A 25,865-nucleotide genomic window follows, 5' to 3' on the forward strand; every position below is an offset into this window, starting at 1 on the left:
AACCTTAGACTGAACATGAGCTGGACCCCAAAGGTCTGAATGAATATAGTCAAGAGTATCTTTCGTTTTGTGAACTACCGAAGAATTGAAGCTGACTCTTTTCTGCTTTCCAAAAACGCAGTGTTCACAAAAATCCAGTGGCCCAGTACTTTTCCGCAAAATAGACCCCTTTTGCTCAATATGCTCAAACCTTTTTCGCTCATATGACCCAAATGCATATGTCATAATTTGGTGATGTCCGAATCAGACAATGATGATGACGAGACTGCAACTGATCCTGTGATAGTAGTTCCCTGCAAAATATACAAGCTACCAGACCTACAAGTTTTCATAACAACAAGGGCATTTCTAGAAACTTTCATAACTCCACATTCAGCTGTGTATTTACACCCGAGGGCCTCTAGGGTACATAAAGAGATGAGATTCTTTTTTAAATCAATAACATGTATAATATTAGTGAGCGTCCTCACAATACCATCATGCATTTTAATTCGAATTGTTCCTCTACCAACAACATCACATGCTGCATTATTGTCCATTAAAACAATTCCACCATTATAAGATTCATAAGTGAAAAACAAATCTCTATTAGGACACATGTGATAAGAACAACTAGAATCTAAAATCCATTCATTTTTAGACATCATCCTGTTATCAATAGCAGAGAAAATATTTCCAACATTCTCAACAGCCGCTACACTAGCTTCAACAGATTCAATAGTTTTCTCAATAAAATTTTCCTTTTGTTTTAATTTATTTTTCAATTTAAAGCAATCAGATTTAATGTGCCCTATTTTATGACAATATCTGCACTCCAAATTTCTATGTCTGGATTTAGATCTAAATTTAGATCTACTACTGTCAAATTCCCTTTTATTTGTTCTCCCCATAACAACCAGACCTTCAGTCGGATTCTCTCTACTTTCCCCAGTGATATCTCTGTCTATCTATTCCTTAGATTTTAGTGCAGATTTAATTTCCTGATACGAAATTGTTTCTTTTCCATAAATCATAGTATCACGGAAATGCTTAAACGCTTGGGGAAGAGAACACAAAAGTAATAGAGCCTTATTCTCATCATCAATTTTTGCATCTATATTCTCCAAATCCATAACCAAAGAATTAAACTTATCAAAATGTGAGAGTATAGATGTACCTTCAATCATCCGAAGCATATACAAACTCTGCTTTAAGTAGAGACAATTTTCTATTATCCTCTTCATATACAAGGCTTTATGCTTGTCCCACATGCTCTTAGCCGTAGTCTCCATAGCTATCTCCCGTAAAACCTCGTCAAAGAGATTTAGAATAATGCTGGATCGAGCCTTCTTATCCATATACGCAAGATCTTCCTTTGATGTGCAATCTGGAATGTTCTTAGCCCCCTATAGTGCCAAATCAACTCCGTCTTGAACCAGAATGACCTCCATCTTAAGTTGCCACATGTCGAAGTTGACATTTCTGTCGAATTTCTTGACAATGATCTTTGATATTGTCATTATTGCCAAAAGGATCGAGCCTTCTTATCCATATCCGCAAGATCTTCCTTTGACGTGCCATCTGGAATGTTCTCAGTGTTAGGATCGAGAGCACTAAGAGGGGGGGGGGGTGAATTAGTGCAGCGGATATCTTACAGCGATTAAAAACCAAAAGCTACGTTCGTTCAAAAACTGTTATGATGCAAAAGCAAATTCTCAGTTTGTATCTAAGTGCAGTTTGCGTCTAAGCGCAGATTGCGTCTAAGCGCAGTTTTGCGTCTAAGCGCAGTTTACGTCTAAACTCAGATTTACGTCTAAACGCTGTTTTACGTCTAAACGCAGATTTACGTCTAAACGCAGATTTACGTCTAAACGCAGATTTACGTCTAAACGCAGTTTTACGTCTAAACGCAGATTTACGTCTAAACTCAGATTTACGTCTTAAACTCAGATTTACGTCTAAACGCAGATTTACGTTTAAACGCAGTTTTACGTCTAGACGCAGATTTACGTCTAAACTTTGAAACTTGTTTGTATACTCGCAGAAGGCAGTATGCAGTTGGAATCAAGACGTAAACGTGAACTGAGATCTGATGATTGAGCGAGGAAAGCCGATTTACGTCTGAATGCAGCTTTACGTCTAAATGCTGAAACTCGTTCGTAAAATCGTAGAGGAAAGTTTGCAGTTATCAATAGGATCAAAATGTAAGTATAAACTGCAAAGAAGCTCGTTCGTAAAAGCACGGAAGACAGTTCTGCAGAATCAAACGTAAACGTAAACAGTAACGTATGAAAATACGAATTTACGTCTGAATGCAGATTCGGAAGAACAACACTTAGAACTTGTTCGTGAAAGCGCAGAGAGCAGTAGTAATGAGGGAGGTTTGCAGTAATGATAAAGTGCTCGAAAATAAACGCAAACCAGAGATTTAGAGTGGTTCGGTCAGCCTTGACCTACTCCACTTTTGGCTTCCTCCACCGACGAGGTTGCCGACGTCAACTAGGTGCCTTCCTTCAATGGGCGAAGGCCAAACTGCCCTTTTACAATTTCTCTCCTTTTGACAGGCTCAGGAGACAACCTTTACAGACCTTTCTCTCCTCACTTTACAACTGAAAACTTGAAGAACAGAAGGAGGAGACTTAAAGGCTTTACAACACTTTTGAGCTCTTAGAATCACAGAAAAGATCAAGATTTCGGTGTAGGTCTGTATCTTTTCAGTGCTGAATGGGTGGGGTATTTATAGGCCCCAACCCAATTCAAAATTCGAGCTCAAAACGATCAAATCGATCAAATCCCAGAATTCTGGGATCAGGCGGTTGCACCTCTTGACTGGAGAGGTGGCACCGCCTGGCAGAGCTCGAAGACTGAGCTCAGGCGATTGCTTCTTTCTGCCAGAGCTCGAAGACTGAGCTCGATGGTTGCATCACCTGGCAGAGCTCGAAGACTGAGCTTGGTGGTTGCATCACCTGGCAGAGCTCGAAACTGAGCTCGAAACTGAGCTCGGTGGTTGCATCACCTGGCAGAGCTCGAAACTGAGCTCAGGCTAATGCACCTCTCTGCCAGAGCTCGAAGACTGAGCTCGGTGATTGCATCACCTGGCAGAGCTCGAGACTGAGCTCAGGCTGATGCACCTCTCTGCCAGAGCTCGAAGACTGAGCTCGGTGGTTGCATCGCCTGGCAGAGCTCGAAACTTGAGCTCTGGCGGTGCTACCTCTTGGCAGAGGAGGTTGCACCGCCCAGTCTAGCTCGAAGACTGAGCTCTGGGCGGTTGCACCTCTTGGCTGGGGCGGTTGCACCTCCCAGCCTCGCAGCCCTGGCGGTTGCACCTCCTGGCTGGGGCGGTTGCACCTCCCAACCTCGCAGGAAGACATAGCCTGGGCGGTGCTACCTCCAACCCTGGCGGTGGCACCTCTTCACTATTCCAGCTTACTTGGTTTGGCTCCAAACTTGGTCCAAACCAGTCCGAACTTGGGCCTAATTGGCCCTTACTTGGGTTATAGGATTAACACCTAATCCTAACCCTAATTAACGTGCTAACTATGAATTTAAAGACATTTTCTAAGCTATTACAAAGTCCGCAAGTCAAGACTTCTTCTAGCGAGCTTCCGGCAAACTTCCGGCGGTCTTCCGATGAACTCTCGGAAACCATTCTGCGGACTCCCGGCAAGCTCCTAGACTTCACGATTTGTTCTTAGCGAGTTCCAACGAGCTTCTTCGGCAAGCTCCGATCTTTCTCGGCGAGCTCCGCGAACTCCCAACGAATCTTCGGACTTCCGTCGAACTCTCGAACTCGCAACAAATCCTTCGCGCTTGACTCCGACACTTTGTTTCGCTTTATGTCTTCATCGTTATCATAGTTAATCCTGCACAACAAAAACAAAACTTCGATCGAGACAATTAATTCTAAGCAATTAACCAAGTTGTCCGACATGTCATTGGTCTCTCGACGCTTCGTCCGATTCTTCGGCGCATCGTCCTCTCCTGCAGCCTATTGCCCAATCGGCCAGTTGACTCCGCAACTCCGATATCCTTGGCACAATACCTGCTCTTCTTGGCCGAATGCCCGAGTCCACGGCTCGAAGCCTTCTATCGATACGCCGACCGATCCACCGGCCCGACGTCCAATCTTCTGACATGTTCCTTCGGCACAACATGATTTTCCTGCTTTAATTGTCTCATTCTGATCGAAGCATCCTGCGTCACTCAAAACGCAGATTAAATCATAAACATATATCAAGTAGTTTCATCATCAAAATACGAGATTCAACACTCAGCCCTTGTAGTGCCAAATCAACTCCGTCTTGAACCAGAATGACCTCCATCTTAAGTTACCACATGCCGAAGTTGACATTTCTGTCGAATTTCTCGACAATGATCTTTGATATTGTCATTATTGCCAAAAGATCCCGAAACCAAACTCTGATACCAGTTTGTTAAAGCTAGCCCTAGGAAATTTACCAAAGGGTAATTTTGGCAACCCGACAAAGACAATAAAGCGGAAAGAATAAAAGCGACAAGAACACCAGATATACGTGGTTCGGTCAATTAACCTTGACCTACATCCACGGACGAAAGAGGAGCAAATCATCACTACTATAAAAGAGACTATTACAAATGCCTTAGGAAGATGTTTCTAGGCCATAAAACACCCGAAAATACTAAACAAGAAAAACCTCAACTATAAGCCCAAACTATTGAACTAAGTATGGACTTAAACCCAAAGCAAATACTTAGGTTTTTCTTGTGGTGCCTCTTGTGGTGCATCTGACTTCAAAGTCCAAACCCTTATTTATAGTTTCAATAGGAGATAACAAGCCTGATTTTCTCGATGTGGGACTATGAGACTCGCCAACTAACATATACCTTTGACAAATAGTGAGATCATTTCTTACCTATGTTGCATAACACGATCGATTGAAGTGCTTGAAAATTCTTTGAGGGTCAACTCTGCTTTTGATTTGAGTCGTATATATATATATATATATATATATATATGCTTGTTGTTGTGATGATAATGCAAGAAACAATGGCCATCTATGTCAGATATCAAATCATGTTATCCTTTCTCTGCAGTCAAAGAAGCACACCAGCTGCCCACGGCTTGATGAGCCTAACAGCCGACTGTAAATGATGGGACACATATTTAGCTTTTTGACCTCTTGAAGGAAAATACAAATGCTTCGAAAGCCTGATCTCTCGATCGAGATTTTTATCGATCATAGAAACCTTATATTGCTGTGATAAAATGAACTAAATAAAAAATTAAATTAGTAATATAGATAAATCGTTATATATCGTAAATAAAAATCGATTAAGACTTTTTTTATGAGTGAAAGATGTTAACAAATAAATCTAAAATATTTGATTTCATAATCATTTTGATACCAACCATGAGTATAAAAATTATAATATAATAATTTATTATTTAAAAATATTAATATTAAATTTTAAAATCAAATAATTATTAATCTAAATCTATGATGCTTATCTTTTAATGCTGCTCGAAAAATCTTTATATGATCCGTAAACACATTGTTATTGGATCTGAAATATATAGTGACACCGATATACAAGGAGAATTAGACTTATCTTTTTTATTTTCATATTTTCGATAGATTCACGGACAAATGAAAGATGAAAGAAAATATGTAATGTCTTATTAGTTGGTTTACGAAACTAAGAAGATATGAGAGAAGATTTATAATCTCTTAATAATATAATGTATCCATATATTTGCATACCCACGTATCTCTGTATCCATTTATTCACTATTAGTTTCTAGAAGATTATAAATGTGATTTTCTAAGAAATTATATCAATAAATATTTTTTTATCGATCGATAACCGTAATTAGAATCTCCAGTAAAATTAAGAGTAACGAAACAACGTTATCATTCATTCACCGGATAGCATGTGTTTGCATTTACAGAGCTGCAGTCCAAACGACTCAACTTATTAGATTGTTACATTGTAGATTGATTTACTATCAGTAACCTAACAAAATTATTTTACATAAACGATTCATCAAGTTAATGGATCAACAATCTAAGACTTGGGCTTGGATATTCTGGGCTTAACTTGTTGGACAAAACAAGCATATTGCTATTGACTCGGGCTTCGGGCCGAAGCATAAACCAAGCAATCTATATTGCACGCACTATAAATGGAATTAATTTTAGTTCATGTTTGACTTTGACCACTCTTCGATCATCGTGTCATAGTCAACTTTTAGGAAGTGGGAGATAAAGTAAAAGGACCACTAAACGTGTGAGGAAACAGGTCACGACTTTAAGCATATACCTGCAAACATGAGCCTTTCTGCACTTTGGCGTGACGTCGATATGTTGTCTTACGAAAGTGGCACAACTTTTCTTCCATTGCCATCTCTAGTGGGGTTCTGTGAAAGCATGAGCACTTGGCATTTGTGTGAGGTACACACAGTTAGCCAAAAATTAGCTCTGATGGAAATCCAAGAAAGTAGAAATGGCTTTTTTAGTGCTTTGGTTCATAAAGTAAGCGATGGTTACATATGGCAGATAACTTTGTGGGTTGGGGCCCATCTAATCATGACGGCGGCTTAGTGCGCGTATTCCAATCAGATCACGCCATCCACATGCTATCTTTCCGCGTATTCCAATTACCCGACCTGATGATCCCGCGTTACGTTGCACAATTGTTGGAACAGGGGCCCAGCTCATTGGTCCTGGGACCCACCACAGTGAGAATGTGGGTCGACGATGAACCCCGCTGCGTGTACCCCGCGAATTGCCGTGGGGCCCACCATGGTTAGGAGATGGGTCCGCCGTGGACCTGGACGCATATACCCTCCTCGATTCGATTGACCGGTGGTCACGATGAGTTCAATAGCATTGGGGCCCGCTACGGTGGGAAGACGGGTAAGGTACGACCAGTGGTCACGATGAGCTCAATCGCGGGCCCCAGAACTCGGAGACCGTGGGATAACGCGACATGGGATCAGAAGTTTCGAGAACTCGGAGACACAATGCACGAACCGAGAACCCGACGATCCATTGATCGTTCCCCACGTCGGCCCGCCTCTTTGACAGTCTCTATCCCTGTTGGCTCGCGTAGCGGACGAACCCGTTGAGGGTGGCGCTATTGTTATTATCAACCAACAACGGGACTCTTTGACGAAGTCCTCCCACCCTTTCGAAGTCAAAATCTATTATTTGCAGCGCTCTTCCATCGCACCTGCTCCGCTCACTTACCCGCCCGTTGATCGCCCGATCGCCAAAATGGGTCACGGAAGCTCGCGAGCCGACGCGTCCGACGACTCCTCCGGCGATGGCCACGCTCGCCACCATCACTCCCGCTTCTCCCGGTTCCGGCGGCGCTTCCGGACCAACCGACACGACCACGGCTCCGACCCCCCGCTCGTCAAGAACCTCGCCGCCGACGATTTCGCAGGGATCGCCCGCATCGAGATCATCAGCGTAAGCTAATCCTAGCCCTTTCCTTTGTGTGGTGATTGGGTTTGTTTCCAGGGACGACGATGATGCTAGTGGGCCCGTCGACTCCGCAGGCGGAGATGCAGTTCAAGGATCGGTGGTTCGCCTGCTTGTCGTTGGGAGAGCGTACGTACCGCACGGAGACCTCAGATCAGTTGAGTTTGATGATTAATTCGCTTTTCCTTCTTTGTATAGCAGATGTTCTTGATTTCCTGAATCAATTGGGTTTCAGAATTTACAAGTTTGCATTTGCATGCTTGATTATGTGCTGATCTTTGCAATCCAAAGTGTTATAGATTTCAAGTTCTTCATAGGTTAGATTGGAAACTAAACAGGGTTGTTTGTCTAATCGTGGCAAGTTTCTTACACACAGTATAAATGGTGGTTTTAACGGATCTGTGCCATTTTAAGTATCACAAATTTCATGTTCTTCATGTATTAGATTCAGCTTTAAACCACGTTGTTTAGTGCCAAGTGTTTTGCAGAGAGCCTTAGATGATGGGTATCAGCTGATCTTTGCCATTTAAGTATCGTGGTTTCCATGTTCTTTATAGGTTAGTTTCATAATTAAACAGGGTTGTCTATGCCAAGATGTGCCAAGTTTCTAACTATAAGACTGAGAGATTGGCCAAAACTGGATCGGCCGTGTTTGATATCGACACGGATCATATCAGAATCTGATGAGACTGTGAACTATAGGCATAAACCTTGTGCATTAGGACACTCTTCTTCTAAACTCAATTAATGCAAGAGCAAATATTCTATGACTTACCTCATTAATGATTTAGTTTTTGGAATCAATTAATATTTTAGTTTACCTACACTAATTAATAATAATAAAACTTTGGTAATATACCAAAGCTTAATACTTAATGCTTTCCCTAACTAATATTCTCAATTCACTTTTTATTATTCACAAATATGCTCACGATGAACAGTTGTCTGGTTTTCAACTTCATAAATAGAAATAAAACCAATTAGGTGAGAAAAAAAGACTTAAAAAGAAATGAGACAAATGAATCATTTAGGTTTGGTTTTTGTGGTTCATTTGCACATTCTTACTGGTTTTAAGGCTAACTATGCTTTATAGGTTAGGATGCTGGGTAGCTAGGAAACAACATATAAAAATATTTAGTGTTAATACGATGATAATGTTAAGATGGATGTCGAGTTGTAACATAAAAGCTAGAACAAAGAAAAGAAAAAGGGATATTTCCAGTTTAAATTAATATGATGGAAAGTTGTTGATGGTCCTTTGGACTTATGAACAAAAGAACTACTAGTGCATTTGTAAGGTGATTTTAGTTACTTTCGACTAATGGTGAAAGGTAGGAAGATAATAAGAAAAAAATAACGAAAACATTTGATGGACTTTGAACTATTTACTAGCTTTGCCCTTAAATGGAGGTCAATGGCAGGAGAAGATCCATTTAGCTTACGACAGGTAAGTGGGAATATTTGCTGCTGGTTATTTTTGTACAAATTTTTTATCTTCTTAGATTCAATGGTAATTTAGCAAAACATAAAAATTTTCCAAGTTCTGTCTTGTAGGTCACAGAAGCTGACTCTTTCTTACCTTGGATCCTAGAGGATCAAGACTAGGACAGTAGCCAGCCAATTGGATAATTGTCTAAACTTTGGCACAGTATCTTGTTGATTTGAAGTGCGACCCTTAGATATTCATCTTTACGATAGAATGCTTAAACAATGACCATGATGACCTCATCAAAATTCTCAATCTTTCTTGTTTGCATTCTGTAAAAGGATGAAATAACCTAATTCCACATCATTATTGCTTACAGTTTAAAAGAACTCAAATGATGGCAATGCCATTATTAACATAGCCAACAGTGATCATCTAAAAGCGATGCACTACTGTTTAGAGTCAAACTAGAGCCTATGCCCCATCCTTCTCATGAGTTGTGTATGTCCAGTATACATTAGTGTATTACACGATAATAACTCTGTAATTAGTGTCACTAGCTTTTCTGATATTGGATTTCTCTTCTTTTCATGAGAGTGTCTGAATTTACCTCAAGTGCATTCTTCTTCCATTTGCAGATTCTGTTTGTCTCTATTAAATGATTTTACCTTGCCTGTGTTATTGTATCTCTTAGAATCTTTTTATGGAAGTACTTATAATGGTTTCTTTTTCCGGCCACATGCACAATGCTGCAGCACTGAGAAGCCCATCTGGAGATCAGTGAGTATTTGGCTCTCATCACCATTCCTACTGGGACTGTTCTTATGTATAACATAGTTTACGTTAGTAATACATCCATGTAATATGCAGAGTTCCATTTTTCATCTTTGTTACTTTTATGGCTATGACTTGGATATGCTGTCTTTTGCAGTACTCTTTGAATAAATGACCACAATAAACCTTCTGATATGAACAAAAATTTTTGAATCCCGACACTGGGAATTCACTTATGATCATTTTCATCCACTCCCCATAATACATGATCATGTTCCTTATTTGAATAACAATTTATTTTCATGCAAAAGTCTTGTGGCTTTGTCTAGAGCATAATAGGGCCTTTAGCAACTAGCAAGTGTTGCCAACTAGTCCTGAGATATCACATTTTTACCAATTGATTGTAGATGCATCATTCCTTTTAGTTGTCAATACTGTTAATTTTAAGATTTTAGACTAGAATGGATACATAACATAATTAACATTATGATACTAAGTTACTAACTCAAGTGTCATTACTTTTTGATTGTTATTATCAGTACTCACCTTAAACCAAGAGCACTATGAGGATGTTAATGTTTTTCTTGACATTCTCTGTCTCTGCAGCACTGCTGTCTGATAATCTTTAACCAAGCATTAAGAAAATCTGTTCATTCTAATACCACCACATCTCGTTCATTTGCCTGTGTCCAGTTCCAGTGAACATATAAAAAGCTATAAATTGAATCTTATGAGATGAGGTCCCTGCCTTTTGTGCCCTTTGATCTACTTGTACCTGTTTCATACATTATCTAGCACCATACATTCTAATCCTACTTCTTGTTTGGTAATAGTTTATCCCTTAACAGATGAGGGAACAGTAAACCACTTTCAGAAACTTGGAACATACGATCTTTCTGTTTGGATCTTTGGATGATTTATTCGTCAACTCAGAGCCAAGGCAAATCATATTTGAATTTTGGCATTATAATAGACAATGATTTATTACTAGAATAGAGTTTGCATGTTTTTAATATAACAACATGTCGTGATCAAGAAACTTCTCTTATTCCTATCATCTGAGAAAGTAATTTATTCCTTCTCCTCATTTTTTTTTTTTTTTAATGAAAGTGTAGGTCATGGAATAAACCAGTATTTGAATGTAATTCAGTCTCTTCTGTTCTTACTTCTTTGTAGGAAAAGAAACTTGTGTTGGAAAAAGATGGACCGACTATTGCTCGTATATCAGTAATTGAGGTATGTTGTTATATGGACTGTTAACAAAATTGCTTTTACATTTCTTCTCATTACTTGAGATCAGTTGGTTCAATGTTCTAAGAAGCATGATTACATTTTCTAACTAATCACTTTTTCACCTATGTTCAATTTTATCAAATAAGAGATTTTGAGCCTTGAGATCTTTGAACTTTTCAGTAGTCAGCTATACTGCTATCACCTTTAATCTTTCTGCATTTGAGCTCTTTACACCTTGCCCTCTGTGTTTTGTTTGGTTATAGTATATGTCTTCATCACATGGTAATTTTGATGGGTTGAGTTTCTTTATCATTCATTTCTTATCTTTCCAAATACCTGATTTGGTTTCAATTGAATAGCTTATCTTACAATTACAGTAAGGCACTTATTGCATAATTACCCTTATGCAGACAAATAGGTTATCCAAGAATAATCTCGTTGGATACTGTGAAATCAATCTCTTGGAAGTGCTAAGTCAAGTAAGATTACTTTATCTTCTGTTTCTGCACTATTTAATGCTTCCCAACATATAGTACTTCTCTTTATGAAAGCTCTCCTACCTGTAGATCATTCTGGATCCTGTGGAAAGAGCAGTGTATTACTAATTCATATTATCTTATGAACTACTAATATGAAAACAAACAAGTTTATTACATATGTTGAGCTTACGTCTTCAGTTGTATGTACCTTGTAATCATATTCTGATCAAATGGCACTGAGACACCACTCCCACAGAGATTTTCCAACTCCTTTTATTTTGAACTTTGTCAATGTTATTATAGCCCCTAATTCTCTTGTCTGCTCTTACATACAAAGCGGATCAAACTTGTACACTTCAGTAGGATCTAAGTTTCAATAACACTAGAGCTGCTGGCTGGTCACTAGAATGGTGAATTGTATTCCATGCCTGCTGGAAGAAAAAGGCAAACCCGATTGTCTACCTGCCACTTCATGCCTGGTCAGATTTTTCCTTCTCTGATGAAAGCAAGTGGTGGTATGGTGTTGCAAACTCGTGAATGGGGGTTGAGAGGTCTGCTGTGTGGCTTCAAGACCAAAGAATCAAGGCATTTCAAAATTTTTTGGACCAAATCGATCCAGTCTGTTCCAAAATGGCCTGATTTAGCCCAATTATATGGTCTTGTTTACCTTGGGTCTCAGGAGTGGGCAGCTCAACTACACGGCTAAATGAAATGGCAGCGGAAAACTTGTTTTAATATGTTGTAAATTTCTTCAACAATATGTGCTTGGTAAGTGTATGCCATAAGTCTGTGCTATGGTGCAGAAGTTTGCAGGTCAGTTGGATCGGCTGTATTCCATCATTGGAAATAGGTCAGGATCATTAGAACTTGTTGAGAGTCTCCGTAATCAACCTAACCAGCAGTATCTAGCAATATTGCAAGGATCAGCTGTAGGACAAGTCTGTCCTGTCTCGTCAATTTCCAGCAAATCATGATGGTACTTCAGGCAAAAAAAGGATTTGGCCAAGTGAGCATCACTTGTCATTTTTGGTTATTCGAGAGCACACAAAAAGGGGGAGCCACAAAAGTTTGTAATCTCCTATGCATAAACCTTATAGCTCAATACTGAGAGTGAACCAATTGGTCTTTACTGGTCTGACCAAGGATTTATACCAAACCATATAGCTCAATACTGGTTCATACAAGTCAATGTACATTTAGTATTATTTTTCATTTATATCATATGGTATGGATCGATATATCGGTACTATACTATAGCAGTCTGACAAGATGTCAAATTTTTATTTTATACCATAATTCAGCTTCCAGAATCCGTACAACTAATTGGAGTTTAGTTTTTCCCTAATAGTCTCATTTACTATGTGATCTCATCATTTTACATAAGAGTCTCACTGATTCTTGCAGGAATCAGAGAACAACATTGAAGAACTTAGCCTCTTAGACCCATCTTCATCAAGTACAACAGTGGGTAGTATATCTATTTTGTGTTATGTTGAGGTATATACACAACTTATCATGTCTTTTCCTTCTCCTTTGTTTGGAACAAATAAAATGCTCATAGTTTAGCTTGAATTATCTAAAAGTAATATTTCTGGCTTTATGGCAGGATCCAATTGAAACAGAAAAATTCTTCGCACGTCGTATCTTATCTGTTGTGGTATGTCTTTCATCTTTCCATGTTTTAGGATATCTCTTCTTTTGCTTTGGTGGTTGTAAGAACAAACTATAACATAATATCCATATTTTGTATCATTCACTACATTCTGAATACCAATTTTCTGAATTAGGACACTGTCCTCTGATAGGTGGACCTTTTATACAACCATTAAGGTGGTTAATCATATAAGTTCTTGTCATCAACTTGGATTTATATCACATATGGTCTTTCAGTTGTGATGCTCACTTAGACATACACAAATGTCTCCCATTTAGCATTATTTTGTTCATTATTCCACATATTTCAAATTTCAAAAATAGCTTCTCTACCTTCACTCTAATATGCGAGTTAGATAGTGCCTGTAGAACTTACTAATGCCTTGCGGCTTCTTACATTCATAATATTATAGTTGTGATGTTCCAAATACTTGTAGCCTAGTTCCAACCAAACATCATCACTTTTAACATGGTACCTCACTACCTCGATAATTTTCAAATGGTTTGACTGCACTGGGAAAATTATCTAGAAAATGACTAGAATGCCTTTAAATATCCACTCACATTTCAATATATATGCATGTGTGTGTGTGTGTGTGTGCGTGTGTTACACTGAACATACATCCATAATAATTTGCATTAATGAAAAGAGGAAACTTGGCTATTGATCAATGCATGATATTAGATCTGAGAGTGGGTGCTCGGTGTTTGCTATGTGTATGCAAATATGATTGTGTTTCTCAGTATCTATATTGTAACATAAACTCGAAGGAAATTGGCTAACTTGATCTGGTGCCATATGCACATAGTGCCGAGCTTCTATTTTTAAGGAGCTGAAAGTCCATTTATTGCTCGTTTAGTTGGTGTAAACAGATCTCCACAATTCAAGTGTTCCTAAAGGTTGTGCATGAGTAACTGCACAATTGTTTTCCAACTTAAGACACTACAGAGATTTCAGACAAACTATAAAAGAATTATTTAAAAATGGTATCTTTTGGCTCTACTAAGTTCTAGTTCTACTTCAATGATCTCGATTTGGATAAATTCACATCTTCTCTTTTTAATTTTTTTTTAAAATTTCAAATGACTGGAATTCTTGAAATTTGATATCAGGATTTGAACGGAGATGGCAAACTATCATATTCTGAATTTGCCGAATTGATCAATGCATTTGGCAATCAAGTGGCTGCTATCAAGGTCAAAACAATTTACAGTTTCTTTGTGTTCGGTTCTTGCTTGTCTCTTTGTTTACTTCTAAATAATTGGTACATGAAGAACATTTGTTTGCAAAACAGACGGAAGATCTTTTCAAGCAAGCAGACAAGAATGGTGATGGTGTAGTTGACTTGGATGAGTTAGCAACACTGATAGCTGTTCAACAAGAAAAGTATTAACCCTTTGTTGCTCTATATGCCATCTATTTTTAGCCATTGGTGGTTTCAAATTCAATTGTCAAAATTGCCAAAGTATGAATAAGTAGTACTATTTTTTTCTTGGTTTCAACATGACTTGACACTCTTTGTGTAGTACTGCAGTGAACCACTGATCAATAACTGCCCTGTATGTGGTGAGAGTCTTGGAAAGCTTGACAAGTTGAATGATATGATCCATATGACATTATGCTTTGATGAGGGAACTGGAAATCAGGTTATGACTGGTGGATTTCTAACAGATAAGGAAGCATCTTATGGGTGAGCTTGCTTATTTTTTCTAAAATAATAATTCATCCAAATGCAGTTCTTCCAAGTTCCATCCAACTAGAATGAAATATTTGAACTCTCTAATTGTGTAATTGAGATGATCTACCTCTTTATATTTCAGGTGGATATTCAAACTTAGTGAGTGGGCCCATGTTTCATCATATGACATTGGTCTGCGTTCTGGATCCAGTGCCTCACATATTTTGGTACAATTTGTTTTGTTTCTACACGCATCAGACTAAGTACAACAATCAACTTAGTAAAAAGATACTAAGATCTAAGGCTTATTATCTTCTTTATGACATCATTTGACAAGCTCCAGTGGTGGAATATCCTACAAGCTATGATAGTTTTGACTTTGAGATCGGTTTAGTGTTCCTTTGTGCCAATATATCATATATCAATATTCAACTGACATGGCCATCCACTACCGACTTCATTTTACTCTATACGGAGATGGTTCATCATTCTAACTTGTTAAAATCATAGTCAGCAACAATGAGGTTCTGTTACATCTGTGATCTTCAGTATTTAATATAAATTGGAATATGTTGTGAATTCATTTCCACGGTATTAAATTTTCTGCAGTCAAATGATAAGATATTCATCAGTAGTATATCACTTCATAATTCTTATTCGAGTCTAGCTGGATGCCTTTTGTTTGCTAAAAAGCTGCAGTTCTACCAGAAATTTCTTATTTCTTGGCTTGGTATAAGGAATGTCCAAAACATTTCTCCAATGTTCTTTTATCGTCTCTAACATCGGTAACCCAAATCCAATTGACATAATAACCATATTCTGAACTCAAGAAAAAATGGGTATGACATAAATGCATGGAATAATTAGAAGAAACATTTGGGTAATAGAGGGATCTTAGACATGCATTAAATTTTTATTCCTGGTTTTCTTTATGATATGTGTCAACACTTTGTTGTGTTCCCCTTGTAACCAATTGTGTTTCTTTTTTGCAATTTATAAACTCTGTTTGACTCTGTCAAAAGGAAAAATGGAAAAAAGAAAATGATCATACTTATATGACATTGGTTTTTCTTTGCTCTTCAAGATATACCCCTACTCAAGTGATATGGTTATTATTTTCTATAATCAGTGAATTGTTTTTCAGTTATCTATAAAGTTTATCTTGTTGATTTTGTGAATCATTGGAGTGTTTAAATCTCATTATGTTCGTATTACCAAATACCAATTACTAGTTTTTCCCTCGGCTAAGTGGTTCTTGATTCTCAAGAACTGTGTTTCTATGATACTTGGAAAAAAAAAAGAAATGCATTCTATTTGCAGCACCTTTCTAGCATAATTGTAGTGAATAATAGGAAAATATCTAACATATAACTGGATGCTAGGTTGTTGATCGAAGAACAAAGGGATTGGTTGAAGAAATAATAGATGGAAAGATAGTTCTGTCCATGAGAGCAATATATCAATCAAAAGTAGGCTTGACACTTATAAATACAGGTATTCCGATCCAACACCATATGGAATTTTGGATCTCCATGTGCAAAATTTCCAGTTATTCTAGCATTCCACAGTGTTAGAGAATATGAAACCATTATTACCTTGTGAAGTCAAGGGCTTTTTATAATTGATATTATTATCCTGACTTTGCATCTTATAGGGTTATTATGACATTCCAGCATTCCATTTTGTCTTCGTTGACATACACTTTTGTTTTCATTACAATATCTGAATGCATGAATTCTGAGTTAAGTTTTTCATCATACAGAAAGCTAACAATTTGCATTTTGTGCAAGAACAGAGTACGTGCTTGAACTTTTTGTATGGTTGACTGTAATCTTTGTACTAAATTTTGCGAAAAAAGCCCACATTGTAACAAAGGCTTAAAAATAAGTTTTTGCTACCTAGCTCGACATTAGCTTAACTTCCACCGGCCCTGTTTTGACATGTGCTTGTATGATAAATGCATATCAACAAGAAATCATGCTCCACATGTTATTACCAAGAAATCTCATGTTTCAGATTTAAACTCATCATCCAGTTTATACATCATTAAAAGTTCAACAATACAGCAACACAGTCATTATACAAAGTCATTTACTGAGCAAGGGTGAGTTATGAGTATGAATCTTGCATCAAGCTTTACAAGATCTGGATGGATTTTGTATAACTGGGATCTGACTGAATAGATTGGAGAACTCAAATGACATAGAATGATCAGGCCTTTTGAGATGGCCATACACCAATTAGGATCAGTTGCTGATTAGTTGAGATTAACTGATTCAGTTAAAAACTAGACAAAAATGACCAGGGTTTTTGGAATTAATGTGATGGGTAAATGGCAGGCATTTTGGGTTCAGCTAGAATTCAACTTGGATCAACATGTGATGTCGATTGATAATAAAATATAATCTACATTGATGCTCTGGTATCTTTTGTGTCCTAGTAGTAGTCTAAATTAAGAATGGAATTCCACATGAAGTTCCAGCACGTGATGATCAAAAGTTTAAAGTGTAAGAATCTGTAAGTAATCGATGCAACTAAAACAATGTAATAATCTAAGGTACATTAATGAAACGTTCATAATGTTTAAGAAACTCTTCCAGTATGTTATGTCATTTTAACCAATAAATTTTAAGGTTTTTTTGCTCACATAGTGCAATAATATATGTAGTTAAATGATTAAATCCAAGGGTGGCAAAAGTGCATAAGGCTCCTACCAGTGCATGGTCTAGGAAGGATCCATGTACATGACCTTATCATCACAAGAGTCAAGGTTGTCTTAGTGACTTAAATCCTTGCCACATATGTTGCAAAAAGTGTCTTCATGGTTTCTCTAGGTCAAGCATTAGTTAGTCAATCATAAATTTATTTTTTGTTCCAAGTTAATCAATCATAATTGATATATGTCAATAAACCTCATCAAATTCTGAAGGACAATAAGAATGAGTTGCAAATGAATTGATTGTATCAAGTCATATTCATGCTTTTCGTTGTGGGCTTTGTGCTTTCAAGTTTCAACAAACTTATTGTGACATTTTTCCTTCTATTTCTTTTTCATAAGAAGAATTGAGGTGCCTTTGAAGCTATTTTTTCCTTGGTGAACTTTTCTGTTGCTATATACCTCTGTCACGTACTCACATGTGATGTTTTCTATAGTAGTTCTGCATACTTTTGCTTACAAAATTTCTATTCAATATTTTCCTTATGTATAGGAGTTAAGGACCTCTTACAAAACATCTCAGAGAAGCAGGGGAAGCGGATGAATTCACATGAATCTGCCAAAGACATACCAAAGTTCATTGAATTCTTTAAAGTAAGGACCCTTTGTTTTTATTCTTTAGTTAGAATTCTAGTATTATACTCAATCACAAAATTAGGTGTAAATGAAGAAAAGAAAGCATGTGCACCTATATACACCATGCATACTAAGGGCTTAAATTTTGAAAATACTTGTGACTGTAATAATAATTAGTAACCTGCCATTTTGATGATTACAAATTTCCTTCAGATCTTTAATGAATTACTTCCAATTTCTCCATCTACTAGGAACCACATTATCTCCATGCTGAAGGTGTAGACCAAGAAAAATCACTCAAAGCTAATAAGCTTCTAGTAAGGAAATATACAAAGTACAAACAACCATTTCCTATGAATAAAGAGGCTTTTTGCCTCGTAGATATGTAGAATGAAGCTGAAGGATCCATGAATTTAATGTTTATTAAGGAATGCCTACAAGATGTTTGTCATCTTCTCTTGTTAGGGTTCAAATGACCTGATATAGGAGTCAAAATATAGATCATGATATTGTGACATTAGCCATGCTATAAAAAGAATATTATTTTTTACTGGTTAAAGGAATAATAGAATTGCTTCATTGTTATAGGATACTGCTCATATACTTTTGGGGCATATACTTCATTGTTTTACTATTCATATTGTTATCGGAAATGCTCACTATGGTTAAGTATGATTTTGAATATATACTTTTGGAAAGTTAATAGGAATGAATCATCTATTTCTAAACATTGTTTATTTAAGGAAGATTTTTTTATAGCCTTTGGAACATGGAATGTTGTGTTTGATAATACCGCGTGCGTTAAAAAATTAAATCTTTTTAAATCCATACTTCCTAAAATAAGACTCTAGAGACATGTGATTTTCAAATGCAGATGTTCTTACTATGACTTGATATCAAGTTTTTTTTTTTCAGGTGCATACTCTGTTTAATAGGTGTATGAAAAAATGATTTCAGAAAAAAAAACCATGTATCAGGCGGTACGCCTTGAACTCGATAGTTGTTGAGCTCCTCTCACTTTTCTTCTTTTTCTTCTCTTGAGGTTTTGGAATTAATTAAAATGGGCTCATAACTATTCTGATGCTTATGATGAATGCCTCAGAGACATACACATATTATTTTGCTTTTCCTCCTTTACATCCTTCTCTTCACTTTCCCTTCCTATGGTGGCCATCCAGACAGATGTGGCCTCCTAATTGTTTTCTTTCTGAGTTAGTGAATTGGTTGGAATTGGCTGAAATGTGCCTACTTTGGGGTAGTACAATCAATTAAAACTGATCATGGCTAGTTTCTGCTGGCTGAGAAATCAACTAAAATTGTGTCAGCCTTGGCCTACATCAATGAAAATGATATGATAATATATCAGAATCAGCTAATACTTCAAACTTGGATAACATAATATGTGTGTTCTAGGTGGATATTTAGTAAACCTAAAAGAATATAGTCTTGGCCAGATAATTGTGATTTGCAGAGCAGGAATCATTGTATTCTGCAAAATATGAAGATTCTGTGCTAAATGGATAACATAACAGAGCAAATAATCGAACATTAGTTGACTGTAGTAGAGCCAACAAGATTGTGCAGGGTTGCTATCTGTTCTTAGTGGTCTATCATCCATTACTTTGTCAAAATTTCAGAATTCGTCAGGAAGGCAGTTTATTTTTATCTAAATTTAATACACAATTAGTAGGGGGCTCTTCTTACACTGTTTTCTTTCTAATTTGCTACCATTTCACATTATTATATGAAGGTAATTATAGTTTTATATGAACTTTTTATAGTTTGCTTTATGTACTGTTATTTGTCTAAGATATTTGACTAAGATCCAGAGATGGTATTGTTACTCTAATTCCAGTTTTCTTAGTGTTGTGAAACTGAAGATGACGTCCAACAACGAGAATAAACAAAATTATCAAACACTGGGCTCTTTAGTTGGCATTCGGCAAGCCTGACATTTGCACTATGCCAATTCCTCTTTAAATTTTAGTTTTATTTATTCTGTATATACATCATGGTATTCTTGTTACAATTTTTGTTTAAGCCATTATTTTTTCTACGTCCAATTATGCTGGTGCAGGGTCAACTTAAAATGGATGAGGCCAAGTATCCAATTGAATATTTCAAGGTATTTTCCCAAATTTAGTTATCATCAACAATTTTCATGTTTTGCATCATATTTATTATATCTTCTTTATAGTTTGCTAGGGTTTCAACTGAAAGAGAGTAGGAGGTAATATGAGTGTCTCGCGGCATGAATACTTGGTGAATGGTAAACTAAAGGCAGTACGACACAAGTGATGTGATGGAAACAGTAGCTCGATCATAATGCTAGTTGAGGATTCAAATCTTGGTTTGGTACTGGTTTAGGTAACCGATTGAACTGATATAGTATTGGTATACCAGCTCATACCACCCAATATCAATAGATAATTCAATAGCAACCCGTAGCAACCTATGGGGTCCAGAACCCAGTCGTTCCTTGGACCATTAATGCAATGGGTAGTACTGATCCTCCCAGTATTTGATTCCTTGCTCCTTGTTATTGAAACCTTGCATGAAGCTTTTGTTTTTCTGATTTTCCCTCTTTACATTTCAACTTGTGACAGCTTTTGAAGAAGTTCCTTTATGCACACCGTTGGCAGCTTTAACCTTACGAAGGAATCTAAATTGCTTTAATTGTACTGCAATTGCCACCTGCAAAATGCACATTTGATGTACTCAAATTTCTTTATTAGTTGATTTGATCTTCTTTTGTTAACTCATGTTCTGTACTCAAGGAATAACTTGAACTAGTGTAAATGAAATATCTGATTTAATACATTATGATGTCATCACTCGTAATAAGACAAGCAGAATAAGTGAATGTTTGCAGTCTGTGTATCCAACACCTCCAAATAATAGTTTTCTAAATCTCAAACTGGCATTTGCCAACATTTTACTAGATCCTTATTGACAATCAGAGCTCTAAGACAATTCTTGTGAATTCCATATCATTTTTTAGTTGCCTTAGCAAAAAGCATGTGAACAAGGCAAAATAGAGTGGTGGAAGAATGTTACAAACGATATCTACAAATGTTGTTCGCTGGCTAATTGAGAGATAACTGTGAATTACATCCTGTAAACATTGGAAAGACAAAAAAGAAGAGAAATTTTGTAGACCAGATTTTGGGGCTTGAACAAATGGTTGCTTCCATATATAAACATCGATGTTTTTCAAGTCAACCTTGATGTACTCTATCTCTAACTTGATTTGACCAATACTTTATAATCAGTAAAATAGGGCAGATATATCAATTGGAATCTATCACTGACAAATTACTTTCTCAAATTATATCTCTTATATGGTTTCAGTCATAAGAAAGGTTGTTTGAAATTGATGGAAGAGGCAGAAGCTGTAAAAGCTTCTGTTGTGTAATGCTAAATTTTGGATAAAGTAGGATATGATGTTGCTTTTTTTATATCTTTGGTGGATTCAAAACACTTGTTGTTCAGTAATTTTACATAAACTGTATCAAAGAGGATATATATCCTGTAATCATCTTATTCTTAAGAGATATATTGCCCTCCTAATTTTAAATATATCTACTGCAGTCCTAATTTTAAATATATCTACTGCAGTCCTAATTTTAAATATATCTACTGCAGACCTTTAACGAGTTCTTTATACGAGAGTTGAAGCCTGGTGCAAGACCAATCGCTTACCCTGAACATGATGACATTGCTATCTGTGGAGCTGATTGCCGCCTGATGGCTTTTAATTCTGCTAATGAGAGTTTAAGGTTTTGGATTAAGGTGAAATTTATTCTTCCAGGTGTTTTTTTCATATTATAATATAATTATATTTTTTTGACAATTTAATGAAAAACATCGTGGAACATTTATCATAAAGCTGTTGTCATTTGATATCTTATCAAAATCATTACATGATAGATTCATCTTTCTTTCTTGATGATCTTTAGTAACTTACTTTCACCATTTTCTAATATGCAATTTTGATATGACAAAATTTGTTTCAAGAAGATAGAAACTGGGAAAGAAAAGCATTTCTTTCTAACTATTCTATTCTTCCTGATTCAAGAAGAGTTCTCAACTTTGGCTTTTCTCCTAGGATTATCAAAAAATAAACAAAAGCTCTTAAACAGGTGGACAAGTAGTACTTTAGCTCCATATGCATTGTAACCTGAAATAAGGTGATCATTTGCTAAACTCCAATATCCATATTATCCAAAACGATATAGGTGATCTATGTCAGTGAAACTTAATGTATTGCCATCCATTATTTACAGTCATTTGTATGCAATATATTGTACAATTCACTTAGTGTGGCTCCTTATTTTACTGTTGGAACTTCTTTTGAGTACAGAAATCAAGTAAAGAAATTGCATGTGTATTGAGGACATAGAAACAAAGATTTAGGTACTGGCAAGTGTTAATAACTTGAGAAAGTAATGGCCACCTAACATATATTTATTTAAGCTTACAGGGCCGAAAGTTCTCTATTCAAGGCCTTCTAGGGAAGGATACATGCTCTAGTACCTTTGTTGATGGATCTTTAGTAATTTTTCGACTGGCTCCACAGGTGTAGCTCTCACCATAACTGCTTGTAAAATGATTTTTGAATTTGTTATTATATGTTAAATGTTACCATTTAGTCATTTCGTGGTTGCAGGATTACCATCGTTTCCATGTTCCTGTCTCTGGTACAATCGAAAGTTTTGTTGATATTCCAGGATATTTATATACAGTATGTACATATGTTCATTTCTCAAGTCAAAATAACTTCCTCTTCTATTTTAGCTTTATCTCTTTTAAGATTAGGCTTTTAATAAACAGTATATACATGTTTTCTTTTATCCTGTCAAAATATCTTCCTCTAATTTCTTTAGCTTTTGTCTCTTTTAAGCTTATCATTAAGAACTGTTTGATCCTAATTTGTGATTTTCTGATGAAGGTGAACCCAATTGCTGTAAACAGTAAGTACTGTAATGTTTTCACCGAGAACAAACGAGTTGTATCTATCATCTCAACCTCAGAATTTGGGAAGGTTTGTACTTTCTATAATATAATGAACTTAAATCTTTCTATGTTAAGGGTTATCCATGTTCTGAAGTATTTTGCCTATATTTTCTTCTGAACAATGTGAATTAGCTCATAGTTCATACTTCATAGTATATCTTCAAGATGTCTATTGGTTTATAAGAGGCTGTTTTAGTCTGAATTTATTCTTGAAATCCCATGCATTACAATAAAGCAGACACTTTGGTCATTCTTCTATGACAATGGACAAGTTATGACTATTTACCTGTATTGCCAGTTGTTTTTTTGTTCTATTATTGATATATCCAGTTTTTTCATTATTGTATGAGCAATGCTATACGTTTCCATGAATATAATTATTTCTGTATATATTTAGTCCAACCAATAGATATAAATACTTCCCCAGAAAACTAAAAGGAATTTCCTTCATAAGAAACTTCTGTTATTCGAGGAATTTCACTTTCCTATTTTGGAACAAATACAATCTCTTGAACTGTTGACTTTGTTGGAGTTAGAATTTTCCAGCAGTCATTATTTTCCTTTCAATTATCCTACAGCGCATCTGTCTAAATCTACTACCAAGTGGATATTTCTAGTTGAATAGAGCTGCAAATAACTAGGGCATTTGGGCTCTTCTGTAGAATAATTTTTTCGATATAATAAGCATACTAGCATTCCTATTTTCTTCACATTTATTTACAGGTGGCATTTGTTGCAATTGGAGCTACAATGGTAGGAAGCATTACCTTTACAAAGAATGAGGGTGACTATGTCCATAAAGGAGATGAGGTTCTTTCTTTTTATTTTGATTTATTACTTTGCTCTACCCTACGTGGAAAAAAGATATTATATGCTCTAAACATAATATTTTTTTACTTATTTCTCAGTTTGGGTATTTTTCATTTGGTGGAAGCACTGTGATATGTGTCTTCGAAAAGGTTTGTCTTCTGATTCATGCCTCAGAAATCATCTTATTTCCTCCATTATTATACAAAATAATCTTTCTGCTGGAAATTATAGAACTCTTTTCATACCAATAGTAAGCGATGTTTCTATAGACTTTTGTGGTTTTTTAAGATAATTCATATAACAAGAAGCCAGAAGATCCTATATACGTACGGTCGAATTCATGGAGGCCAATATCACTATTCAAACTAAGATCCATTGCAAGGTTTTGTGTCTTGGTCTGAGACCGATACCAACCCCTGGTCTAGACTGGTATGGGTTCTCCATGTACCAGTGCACACACACTACCTCATCATGCCGGGAGAGAAAACGGGAGGAGGGGAGCAGAATAAAACAGAAAAGTATACACTTGCTGCACTGAACGCTTCTAGTTTGATTTCATTGCATTTCTCATTAGTTGTACGCATCTGATGGTAAAACACTTTCTTATTAGTGGTCATCAATTTTCTTAAATCAATAGCTCTCCTGATTCGTCGTTATCCATTATCATCCATCTATTGTTTGATTTCTGCAGGACGCCATTCAGATAGACGAGGACCTTCTTTCAAACAGTGAAAGATCACTCGAGACTCTAGTTTCTGTAGGTATGAGATTAGGCATCTCCAAAAGGTCCGGAAGAATAGATGAACTGCCAAATATGGAAACATGCAAGTTAGAAGCATGATGGTGCTGCGTACGCTGCGGAAGACTACAATGTTGTGTTTGACATTGCTTCTCTTTAACATACTTGATTTTTAAAACAAGTGTATGAAAATAATTACATGTTTGTTAATATGTTTCATTGCAAAAAATTACATTAACTTCAAAAATATGATTCTAAAAGTAATCTTTTCACAAATGTCAATGGTAATATTATGATATGTAATTTCGATTGATACCGTTAGGTACGGATGATACATATCGATCCGATAATATATCGATATGTGAATCGTTCTTTATCGGACGGATAGTACTACAGTACTATAGTATTACACTGTAACAATGCTATAGTGCTATAGAAATCGATCGATATATCATGATGTATCGTTTGATACGTCGGTACCTTGGGTAACACCATGAGATTGTGTTGTAGGATCATGATCCCGGTGATGGTGTGATACATAGTGCTGGTGCCCAGAAGCGTCCAACGGTGGCAATAGCAGTGCGACGATAGCGGTGATGAATGATATGATTGTGATGATATTAATGGTGATCTTATGATAGTTAAAAGTAATAAGGGTAACTGATAAATTCATTAATGGAGGAACTGTATGCAATTTTTCTGACAACGACATGGCGGCCGCCACAACCCGCTGCATGGTCGAAACGTGTCGACCACCGCCACCAGCGTGTCCACCTCTCGCCACGTGTGGCATTGGCCGCCCTCTCATGCAGCGTGGCCGCGTGTTCCGTGTTGCCGCCCTTCTCTTACTGTTGGGAGTACAGGGCTGTTCCCTCACGCCTTTCGTGTTACAGCCACCCAACCCAAGGAGGCAGAGTGAGATGGAGAGGACATCTTCCATCGAGTTAGAGCCTCGAACCCTCACGTACGCTGAGCTCCAGAATGCGAGGGTAACTTGCTCTTCTTTCTTCTTCAGAAGAGATCTGTGTGGTACATGTGATCCACTCGTAGGTTGCTGATGCATTTTTGTTCCATCGTTTCTTGATGTTTCAGGAGGCAGCAATGTTGATACTGAGCAGCAAGTCGTTAGAAGAAGCCATTAAGATCTTCACAGAGGTAAGAAGACCCGAAGGTTCAGGGTTCAGTTGTTAATTGGTGATTTGTTGACTGTTCTCTCAACAGGGTGTAAAACCAGTGCCGTGCATAAAAGACAAAACTTACATCAATCGCATAGATAACGATGACGAGGAGGAAGAAGAGGACGACGACGAGATGATGGA

At 36.8% G+C, this 25,865-nt stretch overlaps 1 protein-coding gene across 1 annotated transcript; it reads left to right on the plus strand.

Moving 5' to 3' along the window:
- The first annotated feature begins 7,148 nt into the window (after nt 1–7,148).
- Nucleotides 7,149–24,857, plus strand: LOC135595493 (phosphatidylserine decarboxylase proenzyme 2-like). Its single transcript, XM_065086484.1, has 21 exons — nt 7,149–7,433; nt 7,523–7,602; nt 9,627–9,651; nt 10,822–10,881; nt 11,289–11,357; nt 12,762–12,854; nt 12,964–13,014; nt 14,124–14,207; nt 14,306–14,397; nt 14,546–14,701; nt 14,832–14,916; nt 16,072–16,183; nt 17,899–17,999; nt 20,059–20,106; nt 21,627–21,773; nt 22,465–22,560; nt 22,651–22,725; nt 22,933–23,025; nt 23,721–23,807; nt 23,906–23,956; nt 24,499–24,857. Exons 1-21 carry the CDS (start codon nt 7,236–7,238, stop codon nt 24,646–24,648), a joined length of 1,953 nt encoding a protein of 650 aa, XP_064942556.1. The 5' UTR covers nt 7,149–7,235; the 3' UTR covers nt 24,649–24,857.
- The last annotated feature ends 1,008 nt before the right edge of the window (nt 24,858–25,865 follow it).

The sequence above is a fragment of the Musa acuminata genome, chromosome BXJ1-10 (assembly GCF_036884655.1).
Source record: "Musa acuminata AAA Group cultivar baxijiao chromosome BXJ1-10, Cavendish_Baxijiao_AAA, whole genome shotgun sequence".
Lineage (NCBI taxonomy): Eukaryota > Viridiplantae > Streptophyta > Magnoliopsida > Zingiberales > Musaceae > Musa > Musa acuminata.

Coding starts and splice junctions, on each gene's coding strand:
- LOC135595493 (XM_065086484.1), top strand. CDS start 7,236: ATGGGTCACGGAAGCTCGCGAGCCGACGCGTCCGACGACTCCTCCGGC. Junction 14,398..14,545: donor ATAGCTGTTCAACAAGAAAA/GTATTAACCCTT, acceptor GTAGTACTGCAG/TGAACCACTGATCAATAACT. Junction 22,726..22,932: donor TTCCAGGATATTTATATACA/GTATGTACATAT, acceptor TTTCTGATGAAG/GTGAACCCAATTGCTGTAAA.